At 48.1% G+C, this 19,333-nt stretch overlaps 1 protein-coding gene and 1 pseudogene across 1 annotated transcript; both read left to right on the forward strand.

The window, feature by feature from the left end:
• Positions 1-1,502: 1,502 nt before the first annotated feature.
• On the forward strand, positions 1,503-8,905 carry LOC147984556 (uncharacterized; annotated as a pseudogene).
• Positions 8,906-9,697: 792 nt separating this feature from the next.
• On the forward strand, positions 9,698-10,120 carry LOC147984557 (uncharacterized). The gene has a single exon (XM_087541155.1). It carries the CDS (start codon positions 9,698-9,700, stop codon positions 10,118-10,120), a length of 423 nt encoding a protein of 140 aa, XP_087397281.1.
• Positions 10,121-19,333: the final 9,213 nt, after the last annotated feature.

Below are 19,333 nucleotides of genomic sequence, written 5' to 3' on the forward strand. Positions count from 1 at the left end.
TATTCCAACTTTGGGTGATTTTTTTTGTTTCTTTTTTCATTTCGCCAGTAGGAAGCCTTTCGCGCACAGGCCATGCCCGGTTTTGTGCCTCAGCTTGTTTAATATTTCTGAAAAATATATTAAACAAATTGCTTAAAAAATGTTAAGTCGCTAAAATCAAGGAAAAGTATTATACACCAGAAAAATAAAAAAATATAGGTTCGAACTTAAAAAAATGTTCTTCAAGTATTTAAAAACATGTTCACCGTGTATTAAAAATCTATTCATCAAGTATTTACGAAGTGTTCACCGGGTATTAAAAAAACATTCGTTGAAAAAATTCACGACATGTTTCTAAGGATATTATTTGCATATTTGGAAGAAAATAATGCCGCACATTTAGAAATTATTCACGAAAATGGTTATAGTGTATTCGAAACTGTTCACTTCATGTTTGGAAAATGTCGTCGTGTATTTATGAATGTTCACCACATGTATAAAAAATATTAGTGAAACGGAAAAAATAGTCATTAATTCAAAATATGTTCATGAACTTTAAAAAATCACAATATGAAAAAGTTCATAAATTTTAAAAAGAGAAGTTTTAAAAATATACTGATTTAAAAAAGTTCATGATTCTATTGTTAGAAATTGAAAAGAAGAAATAATGAAAACACCACCACCTGCAGTCGTGTTGGGGGCCACCGCAGTTGCAGTCAGGATTGCAACCCTTGCGGTCGCATTGCTGGCACATGCAGTTACAATTGAGTTGTGACACTTACTGTTGCAACTCTAGTGGTGGACATGCAGCTGGAAAAAACCTATCGATCCAGTTGCAGTCGTGTTGGAGCCATGCAGTTGCAATCAAGTTGCAATGCTTGCAGTTGCAAGTCTAGTGGTGGACATGCAACTGGCAACCCCCTTATCGGCCAAGTTGCATCCGCGTTTGGGGCTATGCAGTTGCAAATTGGTTTACAACATTTATAGTTGCAAGTCTAGTATGGACATGCAATTGACCCAAAAAAATCTACCGACCCAATTGAAGTGGTGTTTGGGGTTGTCTAGTTGCCATCGGGTTACAACGCTTGCAATTTCAACTCTAGTGGTCAACATGCAACTGGCCAACAAAAATACTATCGACGCCAGTTGCGGTCGCTTTGGGGGGTGGGGGCATGCAGTTGCAATCAAGTTGCAACACTCGTGGTTACAAGTCAGTGGTGAACATGCAAATGGCCAATAACCCCCCCCCCCCCCCCCACCAGCCCAATTGTAGACGTGTTTGGGGATGTGGAAGTTGAAATCGAGTTATGATGATTGGAATTGCAACCCTAGTGGTGGACATGCAACTAGCCCACAAAAATCCTACTGATCCATGTTGCAGTCGCATTGGGGCCATGCAGTTGCAGTCGGGTTACAACACTTGTAGTTGCATGTCTACTAATGGACATGAGCTGGCCCCAAGAACTCCCCTCCCGACCATAGCCGCAGCCGCTTTGTATCCATGTAGTTGCAGTCGAGTCACAATGCTTGCAGTTGCATGGGCACCATTGGACATGCAACTGGCCCTGGCAACTCCACTTCCGCCCTCAGTTGCAGTCACTTTGGGTCAGTGTAGTTGCAGTTGGCTTACAATGCTTGCAGTTGCATGTTTAGTGGTGGACATGCAATTGGCCCAACAACTCCCCACTCGACCCTAGTTACAGCTGCTCTGTATCCATGCAGTTGCAGACGGGTGATAATGCTTGCAATTGTGTGTCTACTAACGGACATGCAACTGGCCTCAACAACTCCCCGCTCGACCCTAGTTGCAGCTGCTTTGTATCCATGCAGTTGCACTAGAGTTACAATGCTTGCAGTTGTAGACAGGTGATAACGCTTGAAGTAGCATGTCTATTGACGGACATGCAACTAGCCTTAATAACTTCCTGCTCAACCCTAGTTGCAGCCGCTTTGTATCCATGACGTTGCAGTCGACTTACAATGCTTGCAATTGCATGGGCACCATTGGACATGCAACTGGACCCGACAACTCCCCTCCCAATCCCAATTACAACTCTTGCAGTTGCATGTCCAGTGGTGGACATGCAATTGGACCCGGCAACTCCCCTCCCGACCCCAATTGCACTCACTTTGTGTCGGTGTAGTTGCATTCAGGTTACAAAAAAGCTTGTAGTTGCATGTCAAGTGGTGGATATGCAATTTCCCAAACAACCCCTCTCGACCCCAGTTGCGGTCATTTAGTCCCCGCGCGGTTTCAGGCGGGTTACAATGTTTGCAATTGCATGCCTAATGACAGACACGCAACTGGCACACTTGTTGGTATTTCAATGATAATGACATAAAAACAAAGAAATTGCACGCTTGTGCTCCACGTATGAACATAAAAAAGAAGAAGAATAAAACGTCACAAGTCAATACAAAAAATAACATAAAAGTGGGTATTTGCATGTGGGTAGACGGGCATGCAACTAATGGTCCATTTTTCATTCAAGTCTTAAAATAAATAAAAATAAAAATGATAAAAAATAAAGCAAAAATGTAATTGCAATTGAAAGTTTGATATTCAAAAGAAAATGACATAAAATAAAGTAAGAAATAAAAGTTGATACAAAAGCAAAAAAACACCCACAAAAAAGTTGAATGGACTCTAAAAAACAATTGAATAAAAAAAGGACAACATATAAAATAAAAAGGGTCCTTGTTATGACTGAACTAGAAAAATAATCATTCGTTTCACGTTACAATAAAGGTTCCGACTATATAACATCTAGATGTGAGATAAATATTATCTCACATCTAAGATTTTTTTTTACTTTTTATTCTTATTGGAGCGCGACGAAAAAAACAATCTAACTAACGCAATACGCTGAGCAGGAATTGAACTCGCGTCCTCATGTTGGGGAATGTGAGCACCTACCACTCCAACCAATAATTCCTATTGACATTCTGGAAACGGAAACTCTTTAACAAGTAATATAGCATTCAAATTAGAAGACAAGTTTCAAACTTTTTTATAGATTGTGATTTTTTTAAATGACGGATATTTTTGAAAACACAAACAATTTAAAATTTGGAAAATTATTTTTCAAATGTTAACAAACTTTATAATTTTGTTTTTTAATAAGAACAAAATTAGGTATTCCTAATAATTTCTTCTCGAACAAATTTTGAAACATGGACAATTTTCAAAAATTCCTGAAGAGTTTTTAGAGTGTTGACACTTTTGAACATTGCAAACATTTTCTGAAAAACTAGAATAAATTAATTCTATTTTTATTCTAATAATAAATTTTAATATGTTTTGCACCATTTAAAAATATTCATGCATTTCAAAATAATGTTTTGTGATGTTTAAAAAATGTAGTATACAATGAGAAAAATCGCACCATTCAAAGAAATGTTCATGACAATTTTTTAAAAGAAACTTCAGGCATTTTAGAAAACACGACATTTTCTACAAAAAATTTATGCAATGTAAATAAAACCTTCACATAATTTTTTTAAAAAGTTTCATGACATTTAAAAAGTTTCATGACTTGCAACTGGGATGAAACAAGTGGACTCCCAATTGTGAGTCAATGGTGGACTTGCAAATGAGATGAAAGACAAAACACAGGCCCAGTTGCGGGTCAAAGTGAGCTTGCAACTTGGAGTGTGGGCTTGCACCTCGGACAACTACGAGCCCAATTGCGATTCAATGGTGGACTTGCAACTGGGACAACTACGAAACTATGAGCCCGGTTGCGGGTTAAGGATCAACTTGCAACTGGGATGAGACAAGCTATAAGCTTGTTCCAATCAAAAGGTAGACTTGCAACTGGGATGGAAAAAAACATGCTCTAGTTCTGAGTAGAGGGTGAGCTTGCAACTTGGACAACTACGAGCCTAGTTTTGAGTCAAGTGGGACTTGCATGTTGGACAACTATGAAACTACGAGTCAGTTGCGAGTTAAGGGTCGACTTGCAACTGGGATGAAAGAAGCTATGGGCCCAGTTGCGAGTTAAGGGTGGACTTGCAACTGGGATGAAAAACAAAACACATGCTCCAGTTGCGAGTCAAGGGTGGGCTTGCAAGTCTGACAATTATGAGCCCAGTTGTTAGCCGAGGGTGGACTTGCACCTAGGACAACTACGAAACTACGAGCCTAGTTGTGAGTCAAGAGTCGACTTGCAACTAGGATGATACAAACTACATGCCCACTTGCGTGTTAATGGTGGACCTGCAACTGGGATGAAAAACAAAAACACATGCTCAAGTTGCGAGTCGATGGTGGACTTGCACCTGGGACAACATATGAAAATACGAGCCGAGTTGCAAGTCAATGGTCGATTTGTAACTAGGATGAAACAAACTACATGCCAGTTGTATGTCAAGGCTGGACCTATAACTAGGATGAAAAATAAAACACATGCAAAATAACCAGGGTCACAGATCGGTCAGTGAGAAGATGGGGGATAAGCTTCATAGTTGAGCTCCCAAAACGACAACACATATAGGCTAATGTGAAAATAAATGCGATAACATGATGACATAAAGCAAACGGGACAAGAGGACACGTGACAAAAAAGAACAAGCGGACACGAGCGTGCATGATCGAGTTTGTGCAAACATTAAATAAAACAAAACAGTCAATTAATTATGGACTTAGATGAGCTAAAACTTATCTAGATTAGATTTAGCAAATCTAAAAACGAAAAAAACTAGTTACACTCCTCTCTAGCTACATGGTCAAACCAAAATAAAAGAAAACAAGGAATAAAAAGACACGTGTTCCTCCAAAAAAAGCTAAGCCCACAAAAAAATCAATACACAAAACATAATAACTGCTCACTCAAAATTGTTATATTGGGTCTCACTGCTTCACAAGGGACAAACAGAAAACACGACGCCAGGACAATGAGCATGACTCAGAAGCACATGTATCTAGCGGTATATGAGTTAGATGGAACATTGTTAACTCATTTACATAATAATTAGCAAACCAATTCGAAACGGGACCTCAGATCGCGTCACAAAAATGCTCAACAAAAGATGCATCCGCGAATAGATCGACAAGTAGACACCAAACACACGATGCGACACAGAGCGTGTGTGACAAAATAACCCGCAATCAAGATTTGCACAATATTTAAAGCGAACAAATGATAGAATGAAAACAATTCCATGAATTTAAAACGAATAAATAAATAAATAGTAAAATAAAAATGGAAAAGGTGAAAATATAAAATAAAAAATAAAAACAAAAACAAAAAAATCAAGAATTTAAAATAGTTCATAATTTAAAATAAATAATGAATAGAAAAAATAAAATAAAACGAAAACAAAAAATAACAAATACTAGGAGTCAAATGGGAGTGTAGAAAAATGAGAGGAACTAGGACTGAATGCAGCACAGACTTGTGAAAAGAAATAGAAAAGGTCAATCGACCTGACACTAGCAACGACCTTCAAGAGCATAGGCTTGTCATCATACTAACGGAGCGACTTCGCACTAGCAACGACCCGTACACAAGCACAGCTAGCAATGACCCGGACACAACGCGCCGCGAGCCAGCACAGCAACCAGACAATTGCGTTTGCACGAATATTAAAGACAGATGATCCAACGGTTCTGGACTTAGATGTGAAATAACAAACCCCTACAATAAATAGTCCATCGTTGAACCAGTGAAAAAAATATTACAAAGAAAGGCCTGCCGGCTTTCACCGCAAAAAAAAACAAAGAATAGCCTGCTGGCTTTCACCACAAAAAAACAAAGAAAGGCATGTCGGCCTGGCAACGAACGACTACAACACAAAACTACAGAGAGCCCGATACAAAAGCGGCCACACGCGAAAATGTACGAATCTTAGGGTATATATACATCCAACGGTTACAAAAGTGAATGAAACATAACTAAAACTCATATAGCTGAGTTTTAGCAAATCCGTTCTTTAAATCATCCGCTGCTACCTTCCGATCCGCCGATGCCTGTACGAGTCGACTTCTCCTCAATTGCAAGGAGACCTGATCGACCTAGTCCGGGCGACTTCTCCTTGGCTGTAAGAGACCTGATCGACCGGCGCATGCAACAAGAAAGCCTCACGAAACACGTACGTGGCCAAAGCAGTGATCGATATTGACGAGTTCATGCAAAAACAAATTGTTGCAGATTGATTTGATCCCATACGGAGGCGACGGCTAGGCCACAGGAGTGTCACACCTAACCAGCGGATTAGTGTGTCCTAGGGCTGGCTGGTGGGCCCAGCCAGCTGGCCAGACAAGTGGCTGCGTGTGTGACGATAAAGGGTGGCCGCCTGTGGCCGTGAGGGGTTATGCGTGCGTTGACACTTCTTGTATCTGAATCCTTCCTCTGCAATCCATCCCTCCTTCTTCCTCTCCAAGTCACTCTCTCCTCTCGTCCCCGATCTGGATCCCCTTCTCCTCTTTTCCTTCCTGGGGTGTTACAACTGGTAATCACAGCCATCCTCCGCCGAATTATTTTCTTCCTTGCTGGATTGGGAGTCGGTAACATCCACCGCGCCGGTGTGGTTTGCTCCGGCGAGCCGCACGAAATCTGTCGCGGGGTTCGACACCCTTTTCGAGCAGGACAACGGCTCCTTCCAAGGCCTCGGCGGCGACGCGGCAAGTTCTCGCCGCCATGGATGAGGGGAACACCAACATCACCAAGATGCTGGAGACGCTGCTCGCCAAAATCGACGACCAGAAGGTGGCGCACGACAAACAGATCGAGCTCCAGGCCGCCTTCAATGCGCAGATCTCGCAGGAGATGTGCGGCCTCTCGCGGCAGCTTGATCTGACCCAGGCGGACCTCGACCTCACGCGCAAGACGGTGGAAGGATCGGCCTCTCCGTCAGGTTCGGTCACCACGCATCTTCACCAGCCCGCGCAACAGCAGCAGCAACCCCCACCGCCCCCTCCTCCTCCTTCGCCGCGCCCCGTACCGGATCTGGCGCGCCCGTCGTCTTCACACGCGCATCTGGGCGATCACCGCCCACCTCTCCTTCCTGTGCCACCACAGGGCGGATTTGTCGCCGTGCCGACCGCATCTCCGACGGGCTACAACACCAACGAGTACCACAAGCCCCCGAAGCACGATTTTCCCAAGTTCGACGGCACGACGCCATACTTGTGGCTGGACCATTGCCTTGCCTACTTCGAGCTCTACAAGGTGGCTGCCCACCAGTGGGTCGCCACCGCGGCGCTCTACATCGACGGCCAGGCCGCGCACTGGCTTCAAGCGTTCCGCCAGACGCATCGCAACATCACATGGGACGTCTTCAAGTTGGCGATCCTGGAGGAATTTGGCGCCGACGAGTTTGAGGTGGTGATGCACAAGCTGCTCCAGCTCCGCCAAACAGGCACAGTCGCCGAGTACCGCGCCGCGTTCGACGAGCAGATGTACTACTTGCTCGCGCTCGATCCGTCGATCAACACCAAGTTCTTCGTGACGCAGTTCCTCCTTGGCCTGAAGGACGAGTTGCGTGCCCCGGTGCGTCTTCAGGCACCTTCAAGCATCACGCTCGCATCGGTGCTCGCGCGCATCCAAGAGGAAGAACTGGGCACGACCCGCGCGCGAACCCGCATCACACCCGCGGGCCGACCACCACCAACAACAGCCGCAGCGGCACTGCCACAGCGCGTCGCGGCCGCGCCGGTTCGCGCCCAAGGAGACGAGTACGCGCGGGAGCGGCAGCTCCGCAATTTCCACCGCGCGAACAACCTCTGTTTCAAGTGCGGCGATCGCTACTCCAGAGAACATCGCTGCGCCCAGCCCGCGCAACTCCTCACAATCAATGTGGGGGACCACGGTGAGGTGCTCTCGGACGACACCATCCATGCCCTGCAGCTGCTCGATGACCCGGGCCCGGTGGTGCAACCCCCTGCCTTGGCCGCGGACGCGCCAGAGTGCTGTCTCCTCTCGTTGCAAGCGCTCGACGGCACGGACTCGGCGACGACGATCAGGTTGCGCGCACTAGTGGGAAACCAGGTCATGCTCCTGCTGCTCGATTCGGGCAGCACCCACGTTTCGTCAACAAGGCGTTCGTTGATCGCCTCGGCCTCGCCACGGAGGAAATGCCGCCGACCGAGGTGCGAGTGGCCAACGGCGACAAGCTCACCTACAACCGCATCGTGCCCGGCCTCAAATGGTGGATGCAGGGCCACACCTTTGAGACGCCCATGCGCGAGCTGGAGATCGGCGCATACGACGGCATTTTGGGCATGGACTGGCTCGCCCAGCACAGCCCAATTACATGCCACTGGCAAGACAAGTGGGTGCAATTTCTGCACGACGGCGAAGAGGTCCGCGGTGTGCCAACCAAACCAGCCACCATGCTCAAGGCAGTCGGTCCCGAGGAGCTGCGCAAGATGATCGCCGGCAACAACGTCTGGGCCATGGCCATGGTGGACACCTGTGGCCCTGCAACGCGCCAGGTTCGCAAAGGCCCAAGTCAAACACCTCTGGCAGATCTGCTCGAGGAATTCGCCGACGTGTTTGCAGCACCGCAAGGGCTCCCTCCCCATCGCCAGTACGACCACGCTGTCACACTGGTGGAGGGCGCGGTCCCCGCGAACACGCGCCCGTACCGCTACTCGCCGCTTCAGAAGGACGAGATCGAGCGTCAGGTCAAGGAGATGCTGGACTCCGGCGTGATCACGCACAGCGTCAGCCCCTACGCCGCGCCAGTGCTACTCGTGAAGAAGAAGGACGGCACCTGGCGATTCTGCGTCGACTACAGTCGCCTCAATGACGCCACTGTGAAGAACAAATTTCCCCTACCCATCATCGACGAGCTGCTCGACGAGTTGGCCGGCGCCGCAGTGTTTTCCAAACTGGACTTGTGGGCCGGCTACCATCAAATCAGGAGGCAGGAAGAAGACGAGTCCAAGACGGCGTTCAAGACACATCATGGGCATTTCTAGTTCAGGGTCATGCCGTTCGGCCTCACGAACGCACCCGCCACCTTTCAGTGTCTGATGAACGCCATCTTCGGTAAGTATGTCCGCAAGTTCGTTATCATATTCTTGGATGACATCTTGGTCTTCAGCGAGACGATGGAGGAGCACCTGGAGCACCTGCGCATCGTCTTCGAGCTGCTCCGCGCGCACCAGCTGTACGTCAAAGAATCCAAGTGCACGTTCGCCTGCGACCACATCGACTACCTCGGCCATGTGATCTCCAAAGAGGGCGTGGCCATGGACAAGGAGAAGACGCAGGCCATGGAGCAGTGGCCAACACCGACGAATGCCACGGAGCTGCGCGGGTTTCTGGGCCTCACCGGCTATTACAGAAAATTCGTGCCACACTACGGCATCATCGCCAAGCCGCTCACGCGGCTGCTCACCAAGAAGGGCTTCTCCTGGACTGAGCAGGCGCAGACTGCATTCGACATGCTCAAGAGCGCCATGATCACCACACCGTTCCTGGCGCTACCCAACTTCGAGCGCCCGTTCACGATCGAGACGGACGCCTGCGACATGGGCGTTGGCGCAGTGCTGGCGCAAGATGGCCACCCGGTGGCCTACTTCAGCAAGGCGCTGGGCGTGCGCAACCAGAAGCTCTCCACCTACGAGAAAGAGTTCCTCGCCGTGATGATGGTCGTCGATAAGTGGCGCCAGTACTTGCAGCGCGGCCCCTTCGACATCATCACGGACCACAAGTCCCTCTGCAACCTTGGGGAACAGCACCTGGAAACATAGCTTCAGCACAAGGCCATGGCGAAGCTGGTGGGACTCCAGTTTCGCTTCCAGTACAGACGCGGGCTAGATAATGGCGCCGCAGACGCGCTCTCCCACGTGGGCAAGCAATTCGAGGTGGTCGCGCTCTCGGCGTGCCAGCCAGCGTGGATGCAAGAGGTGATCAACTCCTACGCCACCGATGCGGACGCACAGGAGCGGCTGCAGCAGCTCGCCCTGCACAACCCCGACGAGCACGACTACGAGCTCTACCGTGGCACTATCCGACGCCAAGGGCGCCTCTGGATCGGTGCCGATGCTGCTCTGCGCACCAAGCTCATCGCCACGCTGCGCTGCAGTGCCGTGGGAGGCCATTCGGGCAGCACCGCCACCTACCAGCGTGTGCGCAAACACTTCGACTGGCGCGGCCTCAAGCGCGAGGTCGACGAATTTGTGCAGTAGTGTGCGGTGTGCCAGCAGGCCAAGCACGAGCACGTCAAGTCGCCGGGGCTGTTGGCCCCGCTGCCAATTCCGGTCGCACCCTGGGAGGATCTCACCATGGACTTCGTCGAGGGCCTGCCGCGCTCGGAGGGCTGCGACACGATCATGGTGGTCGTCGACCGCTTCACCAAATTCGCGCACTTCGTCCCTCTCCGCCACCCATTCAACGCTACGCAAGTAGCGCGGGCATTCTGGGACAACGTGGTGAAGCTGCACGGCATCCCCTCCTCCATCGTCTCCGACCGCGACAAGATCTTCACCAGTCACCTCTGGCGCGAGCTGCTCGCCGGAGCCGGTACCAAACTGCTCTACTCGACGGCCTACCACCCCCAGACGGACGGCATGAGTGAGCGCGTGAACCAGTGCATGGAGATGTATCTCCGTTGCGCGGTCCATGATTCGCCGCACAAATGGCGTCGCTGGCTGCCCATGGTAGAGTTTTGGTACAACTCCACATTCCACGCTTCTCTTCAGGGTATGCCCTTCAAGGCCCTCTACGGAAAAGAAGCAAATCTGGGCGCAATGGCGTCCTGGGAGGCATCGACAGCCGCCGGCGAAGAGATGGACTGGGCGGCGCACAACGCGCACATATGCGCCCAGCTGGAGCACGCGCAGCGTCGGTTCAAGAAGAACGCGGACCGCAATCGCACCGAGCGCCACTTCCAGGCAGGGGAACAAGTGTTGCTCAAGCTCCAGCCCTACGCGCAGTGCTTGGTGGTCAATCGCCCGTGCGCCAAGCTCGCGTTCAAGTTCTTCGGGCCCTACAAGATCATCGAGAAGATTGGATCGCTCGCATACAAGCTCGACCTGCCACCAGAGAGCCAGATCCACCCCGTCTTCCACGTCTCGCAATTGAAGCCCTTCACACCGGACTTCACGCCGGTGTACGGCGAACTGCCCAAGGTGCCCGACCTCTCCACCACTGGTCTCTCTCCCACACGCATCCTGGACCGGCGCATGATGAAGCCGGGGAACGCGCCAGTGATACAGATCAAGGTCAAAATGGGGAGCTGGGGACTCCACACCAACGGCGTGGGAGAATTACGACGTTCTTCGTCAGCGCTTTCCATCTACGGAGCTCTGGGAGGAATAACACGCTGGTGGCAATGTTGAAGACGAAGATGGCGATGCACAGTCTTAAGGAGGGAGGAATGTCACACCTAACCAGCGGATTAGTGTGTCCTAGAGCTGGCTGGTGGGCCCAGTCAGCTGGCCAGACAAGTGGCTGTGTGTGTGACGATAAAGGATGGCCGCCTGTGGCCGTGAGGGGTTATGCGTGCGTTGACACTTCTTGTATCTGAATCCTTACTCTGCAATCCATCCCTCCTTCTTCCTCTCCAAGTCACTCTCTCCTCTCGTCCCCGATCTGGATCCCCTTCTCCTCTCTTCCTTCCTGGGGTGTTACATGGAGAGGATGAAGTCCGACAAGAATTGACCCGACCTGTCGGGCAGAAGCCACCGAAGAGGATGACCTCCGTCAAGAATTCAGCCGACCCGCCCCAGGTGGCCCTCTAGCCGGATCCGCTCCTCCGGCAAGAACCCCTTCCCGAGCACGACCACGCTTCCCCGAGCAGGACGGCGAGCACGAGATCATCAGAGAGGATGAACTCGGTCAATTCATCCATCCGCAAGCTTCAGCGAGATCGGCGGAGCTGCGTTCGGAAAGAGCTCAACCAGATGCAAGCCCGGCGAGCTCCGGTGAGGTGCATGAGTGAGGTCGGCTGGCTTCAAAATCCGTCAAGGTTGGTGCAAGAAGAGGACGGGGAGCTCCGGCAAGGTTAGTGCGAGGAGGTTCCTCCAGCAAGGTGCGTGCATGCTTTTTCTGGGAATTTATTTGTCTTCGGGAAGAAGCTAGCTTCGGCGGATTTAGGCCTGATTTGGTTGAGGCAAGGGCTCTACTTGTTTTAGATGTGCATGGCCACCAGTTCGTGCCCAGCACCTCCGCTGGACTGGCTTCCCCACCCAGACGAAGAGGGCGCCGGGGCGGAGCAAGCGGTTCACCTCGAGCAGCAGCAGCTTGCCTCCCTGGATGTGGCACGGCACCGCGTGTAGTGCGCGAGCATGAACTGCAGAGATGGTCGGAGTTATATTTATCAGTAGTTTCTACACTATGCTTTGTGAAATATCTCTATTATGTACCTCCCTCACAAACATTCATGGCAGCTTAGCAAATGTAGATGATTTTTATCTAAACTTTTGGAACTGGATACCAAAAGCGTACCTACTTCCTACTTTGCATAAACAGGTGAGTTGTTCTGTACAGACTCCATAATTGTACTGTACAGACCAAATGTTCTGTTGTTCATATACATGAACAGGTGAGTTGTTCTCACTCTATGACATTGTCCCATTTAAGCTTTCTTAGATTTGAAGCAATGTGTCCATTGCATTATCTAACAATGTTTGAGGAACAGTGCGTAGCTAGGTAAAGTAAACTAGCGGTCTAGAAGACATACATCTTCACTAAGATTTCTGAATTCTTCAGAATACGCAATCACCAATGCAGGAGCCAAATATACATTAGAACTTTCAAGGCAGTTTTCCAGCTAAATGCAAATTAGAGGGATTAAGAAAGTAAGGAAAGACCATACAACAGATCGCCATAACATAAGAGGAGTGATGTATTGGAAAAAGGAAATTAAGTTGGTACATGTCTTGCAGTTTCTATCAGATTGGCGTCAAAATTCATCCGAAAGTAGAGAATAAGCAGACAAATTCAGACTGATTTGCATGCACTGTATGTTGTATGAACATGGAGGTGTAGTCACCCGAGGTGAAGAAGCTCCATCACCTACCTCTACCTCCTCCACTATGCTGACAAGTAATGCTTAAATCTTTTAAGTAATAAAGCGCCCCTTTTCGAAAAAATTACTTCCTCCCTGCCTGTGATTTATTACTTCGAGCCTGCTGTTCTTTTATTATATATGCAAATCTGTCTATGCTTAAATGTGGAAATAGGAGAAACGAAGTGCTCTTTAGTAGATGCAAAACTGTCCATGCTAGAATTGGACCAAGAATTACTGGTGTTGCCTATTTGATATGTAAACATAGTGTTTTTGGATGTTGGAAAAGGATACTCAAAGTAATAAAGAGCTTCTTGAATGCATGGAAACAAAAAGGTTAGATATCTCAGAGTCACTATGTCATATATTCTGAAAGTGATGCACATGGATATGTATATTCTTGGTTAGTTTCTGTTCTGTTCTGTTGTATATGTTCTAAGAGTCTAAAAGAAGATGAGGTAGAGCTACTTGATTTCTGGTAAAATTTCTGTAACAGTAGAGCAATATTGGCCTTTTCTTTTTCGTGTATTACATAGTGACCATGGAGTCAAAGCTCATGGAGATGGTCGATTACTGACTGTTGCACTTATATAGAGCACACCAATATAATATCTGCTGGTTCATCTGACTTTTTGACGGCCTTTTAAGAGAGGCAAAATGTTCTTAATCAAGCATATGGTAATCAGATAAATGTGTTCTCAATCAACACATTGTGCATTCCCGTGCATCTTGGTTTACTATTGTAGGCTACTTGGTTTGCCGTTGTAGGCAATATTTGTGACCCCTGAAAATCATCTTGTGCTTTGCTGTATAAGCAATATGGTGTGCATTCCCGTGCGACTTGGTTTACTACTGTAGGATACTTGGTTTGTCATTGTAAGAAATATTTGTGGCCCCTGAAAATCATCTTGTGCTTTGTCATGCATGCCACATGGTGTGCATTTCCTCAACACATGCTTTACTAACAGAGGCCACACATTTTTTTGCCATGCTTTAAAAAAAGGACAGAAAACACACAGAGGCGATACCAAAAAGATATGGGGGTGAGGGTTTGAGTTTTTGTACATTTGCTCGGAAAGATGTTGGCAGCTTTGTTGAATTGAACTTCTCAATCTTGGACAGCCCCACAGAGAGGTTGCATCTGTTGTTGTGCTGGAAGTAAGCCTTCAGCTGCGATTTTCAAAAAAGAGAGAAGAAAGGTTAGTGGCCGTGACCAGTTAGCCCTGCAGATGGTAAAGGGGAACAAATAGGCAAGTATACAGGGAAGGTCGCAAGATAAAGGGGGAAAAGGTTTTAATTCAAACAGTCAGAGTGTTCCTACTCTGTCAGCAAATCCAAAATAAAATGCCCCTCCTCTGTTTAACATATACGAGCACTTGCCTAACTGATGCATGTTAAGGACTCTATGGAAAACTTCCCATACAGATTTAGGCCTGCTAGAACGAACCAGCACATGCAGCAAACCAAGTATAATTGCATAACTGACGTATGTTAAGAACTCTATGAAAAATTCCGCATACTGATTCAGGCGGTCAGACCTGCGAGAACGAACCAGTACTTGCAACAAACCATGTTAAGGACTCTTTGCAATGATTCTTCGGTCAATATAGAAAAGAATGCCAATATCAACAAATCTTCGCAGCAGGAAGTGCTACATGCAGCAACATATATGATTATGCAGACAACCTTGCTCAGACCACTATACAAAAACAAAATTGAAATGACTTGCCTTGTTCAGTTCAGTTCAGACAACCTTCTTCTTACCCCAAGTGTTATTTTTGAAAAATATCATCTGCCTACCATACAATTATCTAACTAATGCTTGTAGTAATGCAAAAAATAAATAAATAGCCCTAGGTATGTTGAATAAAATTGCCATTTCGTTCTCTGTAAAAAATGCCAAAAAATGTTTGCCTCAAGTCTCAATCCCTGCATATGTCCCCATGGTCCCAAGCTATGTGAATCCCACAAAAATGTCCCATCAATAAATAAAATCCATTTGATGGATAGTAAAATTGCCTCTGAATGCTCCACGTGGATCCACATAATTGCCTAGCTGTTGCTATGTAACTGCAACCGGATTGATGAACAAAATACTTCCCGTTGTTCGTGCCTCTTCCTCTCCCGGCTCTCTCCTCTGTACACCCTCCCCAGCACCACCCCACACGCGACTAGGACTGGGAGAAAAAAACGCATGGATGCATCATTCATGGGTAAAAAACAAAGGGAAGACAACACGAGCGTAGTTTCTGTAGGGACTCACCTAGCGGCTTAGCTCTGTAGTCGCGCGGACAAACCTCTGTTGCACTGGCCGCAGTCGCGCAAGCTGTCGGCAGCGGGCGGCTCGGCTCTCTCGCCGCCCGAACGTTCCTCTTGTTAGAATACAACTTGTATTAGGATTATAATTCCTATTCGGTTTGTAATAAGTTTAGGTCAGATGCGGCTTAGCTTCATCAAATCGGTCTCTGATACCATGAGGTGCGGCTTAGCTCCATCAGATGCGGCTACTCTGATACCATGTAGAAGTGTATGATCTAGCCAATGCAATCAAAAGACTAATCTGATAGAAGAGACTAGGCAGCACATTATACGTCAATACTTATATATACTTCTTGCACCGGCACAATATTAAATCAAAAATTATTCAATACAGTTCTACATGGTATCAGACTTTCGATCCTAGGGTATGGCTAACCCGCCAGCCCCGCCACCATCGTCGCCGCCAAGGTCGCCGCGGCCACGGCCTCCTCCTCCACCTCTACCTCTACTCTAGCTCTACGTCCACCAATACCCCCTTCCATCTTCTTCACCGACACCATCTCCGATATTAGCCCCTACATCCCCGTAACCCTAGACCTCGCTGCTCACAACTACTACCATTGGCGTCACCTTTTCGACGTCCACCTTGGGCGATGCAATCTCCGCTCTCACGTTGTCGACGACTCTCTTCCTCAACTTCATGATCCGCAATGGGTCAAGGATGATCTCGCCATTATTCAATGGATCTACATGCGAGTCTCCACAGAGATTTTCAATCTCGTCCACTGTGACGGTGCCTCCGCCGCCGATCTATGGGCGGCCCTTCGTCAGCTCTTCCAGGACAACATCGACGCTCGCGCCAACAATCTCCACACCGAGCTTTGGAATACGGTGTAAGGTGATTCACCAGTCGGCGTCTACTGCCAACGCCTCAAGGCGATCGCGGATGAACTTCGCGAACTTGGTGATCCGATCGACGATCAGCAACTCATCAACGTCCTCCTCATCGACGACAGCGAGCGGTTCGAGAAGCAGGGCTCCTTCATCCCTATGATGTGTCTGTGTCCCTCCTTCGCCGAGGTTCGCTCGATGATCCAATGGGCCGATCGTGCCCTAACTACGAAGGACTCCCGTCCTCAGGTCTTCACTGCTTCTCCTCGCCCGCCTGCGTCGACGCCGCCACCGCCACCTCCACCAACAGCACCTCCTCAACCATCCGGCTAGCGTCCAAGTCCCAACTACCGGGGAAAAAACCCTAGGCCGCCGCAGTTCCGCACGGCGCCCGCTCCTACTCCGCCCCGACTCCACCAACTGCACCACCGCCGCCCCCGGCTTCATCAACTGCACCACCACCGCCGCCCGGATGGCGCCCATCTCTCGATCCATGGACAGGGCTAGTCCAAGCGTGGCCTATGTCTTGGTCCGCCCCTATGCCATATGGTGCCCCGCCTGCCTATACCGGTGGCTGGCAGCCCGGTGCTCGCCCTCACACCGGCGCGCCCGTCCTCGCGCCTCGACAGCCGACGGCTGCGTACCACGCTTCTTCCTCCTACGCGCCACCGATCTACAACACTAGTCCTTATGCATCCTATGGCACTCCATTGTCCCCCTACATGCAATAGTACAATGATGGTGTCTCTCTCTTTACGCCGATGTCGGCCCTATTGCCGACGCCACCACACCCGCAAGCTCCCATGACTACACCGGCCTCTACTTCGACTCCGAGCTCGGACCAAGCTGCTTTTCTACAAGCCATGAACAACTTTGCTGCACAAGGGAACTCAGGTACGGATTGGATTTTCGATTCTGGTGCTTCTCGTCATATGTCTGCATCGAGTAATTTGCTTTCTTCTTGCACACCTTCATCTTTTCCCTCTATTACTCTCGGTGATGGATCTTCTATTCCTATTTACTATGTCGGTCAGGCTCAAATCCAATCCCCAATTAAGCCTTTGCTTCTTCGTGATGTTCTTGTAGCTCCTGCTCTTATTAAAAATCTTATTTTTGTTCGTCAAATCACCACTGATAATCATGTTTCCGTTGAGTTTGACCCCTTTGGTTTGTCTGTGAAGGACTACCCGACCAAAGCCGAGATCGCTCGATTCAATAGCTCCGGTGATTTATATTCTCTCCATTGTGCTCTGGTCGCTGCTCCTCCAACATGTATGGTGCCCTCTGTTGATCTATGGCACCAACGTCTCGGCCATCCCAATAAAAAAATGTGTTATCCACACTTCTTAGTGAATTTTCACCTTGTACTAGAGACTCTCATAATTCTTCTATGTATCAATCATGTCAATTGGGCAAACATGTTCGCCTTCCCTTTAGTTCCTCTCAATCCTCTAGTACTTTTCATTTTGAATTACTTCATTGTGATCTCTGGACATCACCCATAGAAAGTGTATCTGGTTTTAAGTATTATCTCGTGATTCTTGATGATTTTACTCATTATGTTTGGACTTTTCCTTTACGCAACAAATCCGACGTTCATAATATATTCCTTAATTTTTAGCGCTATGTCTCGGTCCACCTTTTCCTCCCTATAAGATTCATCTAATGTGATAATGGTCGTGAATTTGACAACTTTAAAAATCAAAATTTCTTTCTACAATATGGAATTCTCTTGCGCTTCTCATGTCCTTATACCTCCCCTCAAAACGATAAAGCCGAGTGTTCTCTTCGTACTCTTAGTGACATCATTCGCACTCTGCTTGTCCAATCTTCTATGCTTTGAAGTTCTGGGCTGAGGCCCTCCACACGGCCACATATTTACTCAATATTCGTCCATCCAAAGTTAACCCACAAACTACTCCTTACTTCTCTTTATTTCTCTCTCATCCAAATTACTCCGACGTTCGCGTCTTCGGGTCTTTGTTTCCCAAACTCCTACTCCACTTCTCCTAACAAACTTTCCCCGCGCTCTACCCCGTGTGTCCATCTAAGTTTTTCTGGCGAGCACAAGGGTTATCGTTGTCTAGATCTTGTCAGTGGTCGTGTTCATGTGTCTTGTCATGTAACATTCGCTGAAAACATTGTTCCCTTTTTCGAGTGTCAATAATTAGATCCCAACTCACCCACACCGTCCACTAGTCCCTCTCATCGCAATCATCTTCCCCTCTTTCACTCGCCGACCTATCCAGTGAAACCAGCCGAATCCTCTACCGCGGTAGCGGATCCTGCCGCGACCACTTCTGTCATCACCTCTATTCCGGCAGAGGAAAACCCATTACACTCTGTCACGGCAGACATCCTGCCGCCGCAGTCTTCACCGCCATCTCTCGCGTCCGCTTCCTTTGCTGCGCCAGACACGTCCACCACCTTCCCCCACCCCTCCTGCTCATGCTATTCCCATTCCAGCTCCGACTAACGATCATACCATGCGCACACATGCCAAGTCTGGGTTTCATTTACCTGCAAAAGATTGTCTCAATCTTCATGCATCTCTATCTCCTTCCTCTCTACCCAAATCTTACAAATCAGCTCTCCTAGATCCTAATTGGGCCGCATCCATGAAAGATGAATATGATGTCCTTCTACAGAATAACACGTGGCAGTTAGTTCCTCGTCCTTCCAATACAAATATTGTTTCAGGCAAATGGGGTTTTCGCCATAAATTTAATTCTGATGGGAGTCTTGCACGTTATAAGGCTCGGTGGGTATGTCGTGGTTACTCTCAGCAACACGGCATCGATTATGATGAGGCTTTCTCTCCAGTTGTCAAGCCCAGCACTATTCGCAGTGTCCTTAGCATTGCCGTCTCTTCTTCCTGGCCAATTCATCAACTAGATGTCAAAAATGCTTTTCTTCATGGCTCTCTTCAAGAAACAGACTATTGTCAACAACCTCTTGGCTTCGAACATTCCTCCTATCCTAATCATGTTTGTCTTCTTCAAAAATCTCTTTATGGTCTTAAACAAGCGCCACGTGCCTGGTTCCAACGCTTTTCTACTTATACTCAAACCATCGGTTTTACCCTTCCCGTTCTGACACTTCACTCTTCACCTTTCATCACAATAACAACACTGCTTACCTTCTTTTATATGCTGATGATATTATCCTCACAGCTTCCTCACAACAATTTTTAGATCATATTATCTCTCTTCTTCACCACGAATTCTCTATGACAGATTTA

This window comes from Triticum urartu, chromosome 2A (genome assembly GCF_056163025.1).
Source record: "Triticum urartu cultivar PI428250 chromosome 2A, HENAU_Tu73, whole genome shotgun sequence".
NCBI lineage: Eukaryota > Viridiplantae > Streptophyta > Magnoliopsida > Poales > Poaceae > Triticum > Triticum urartu.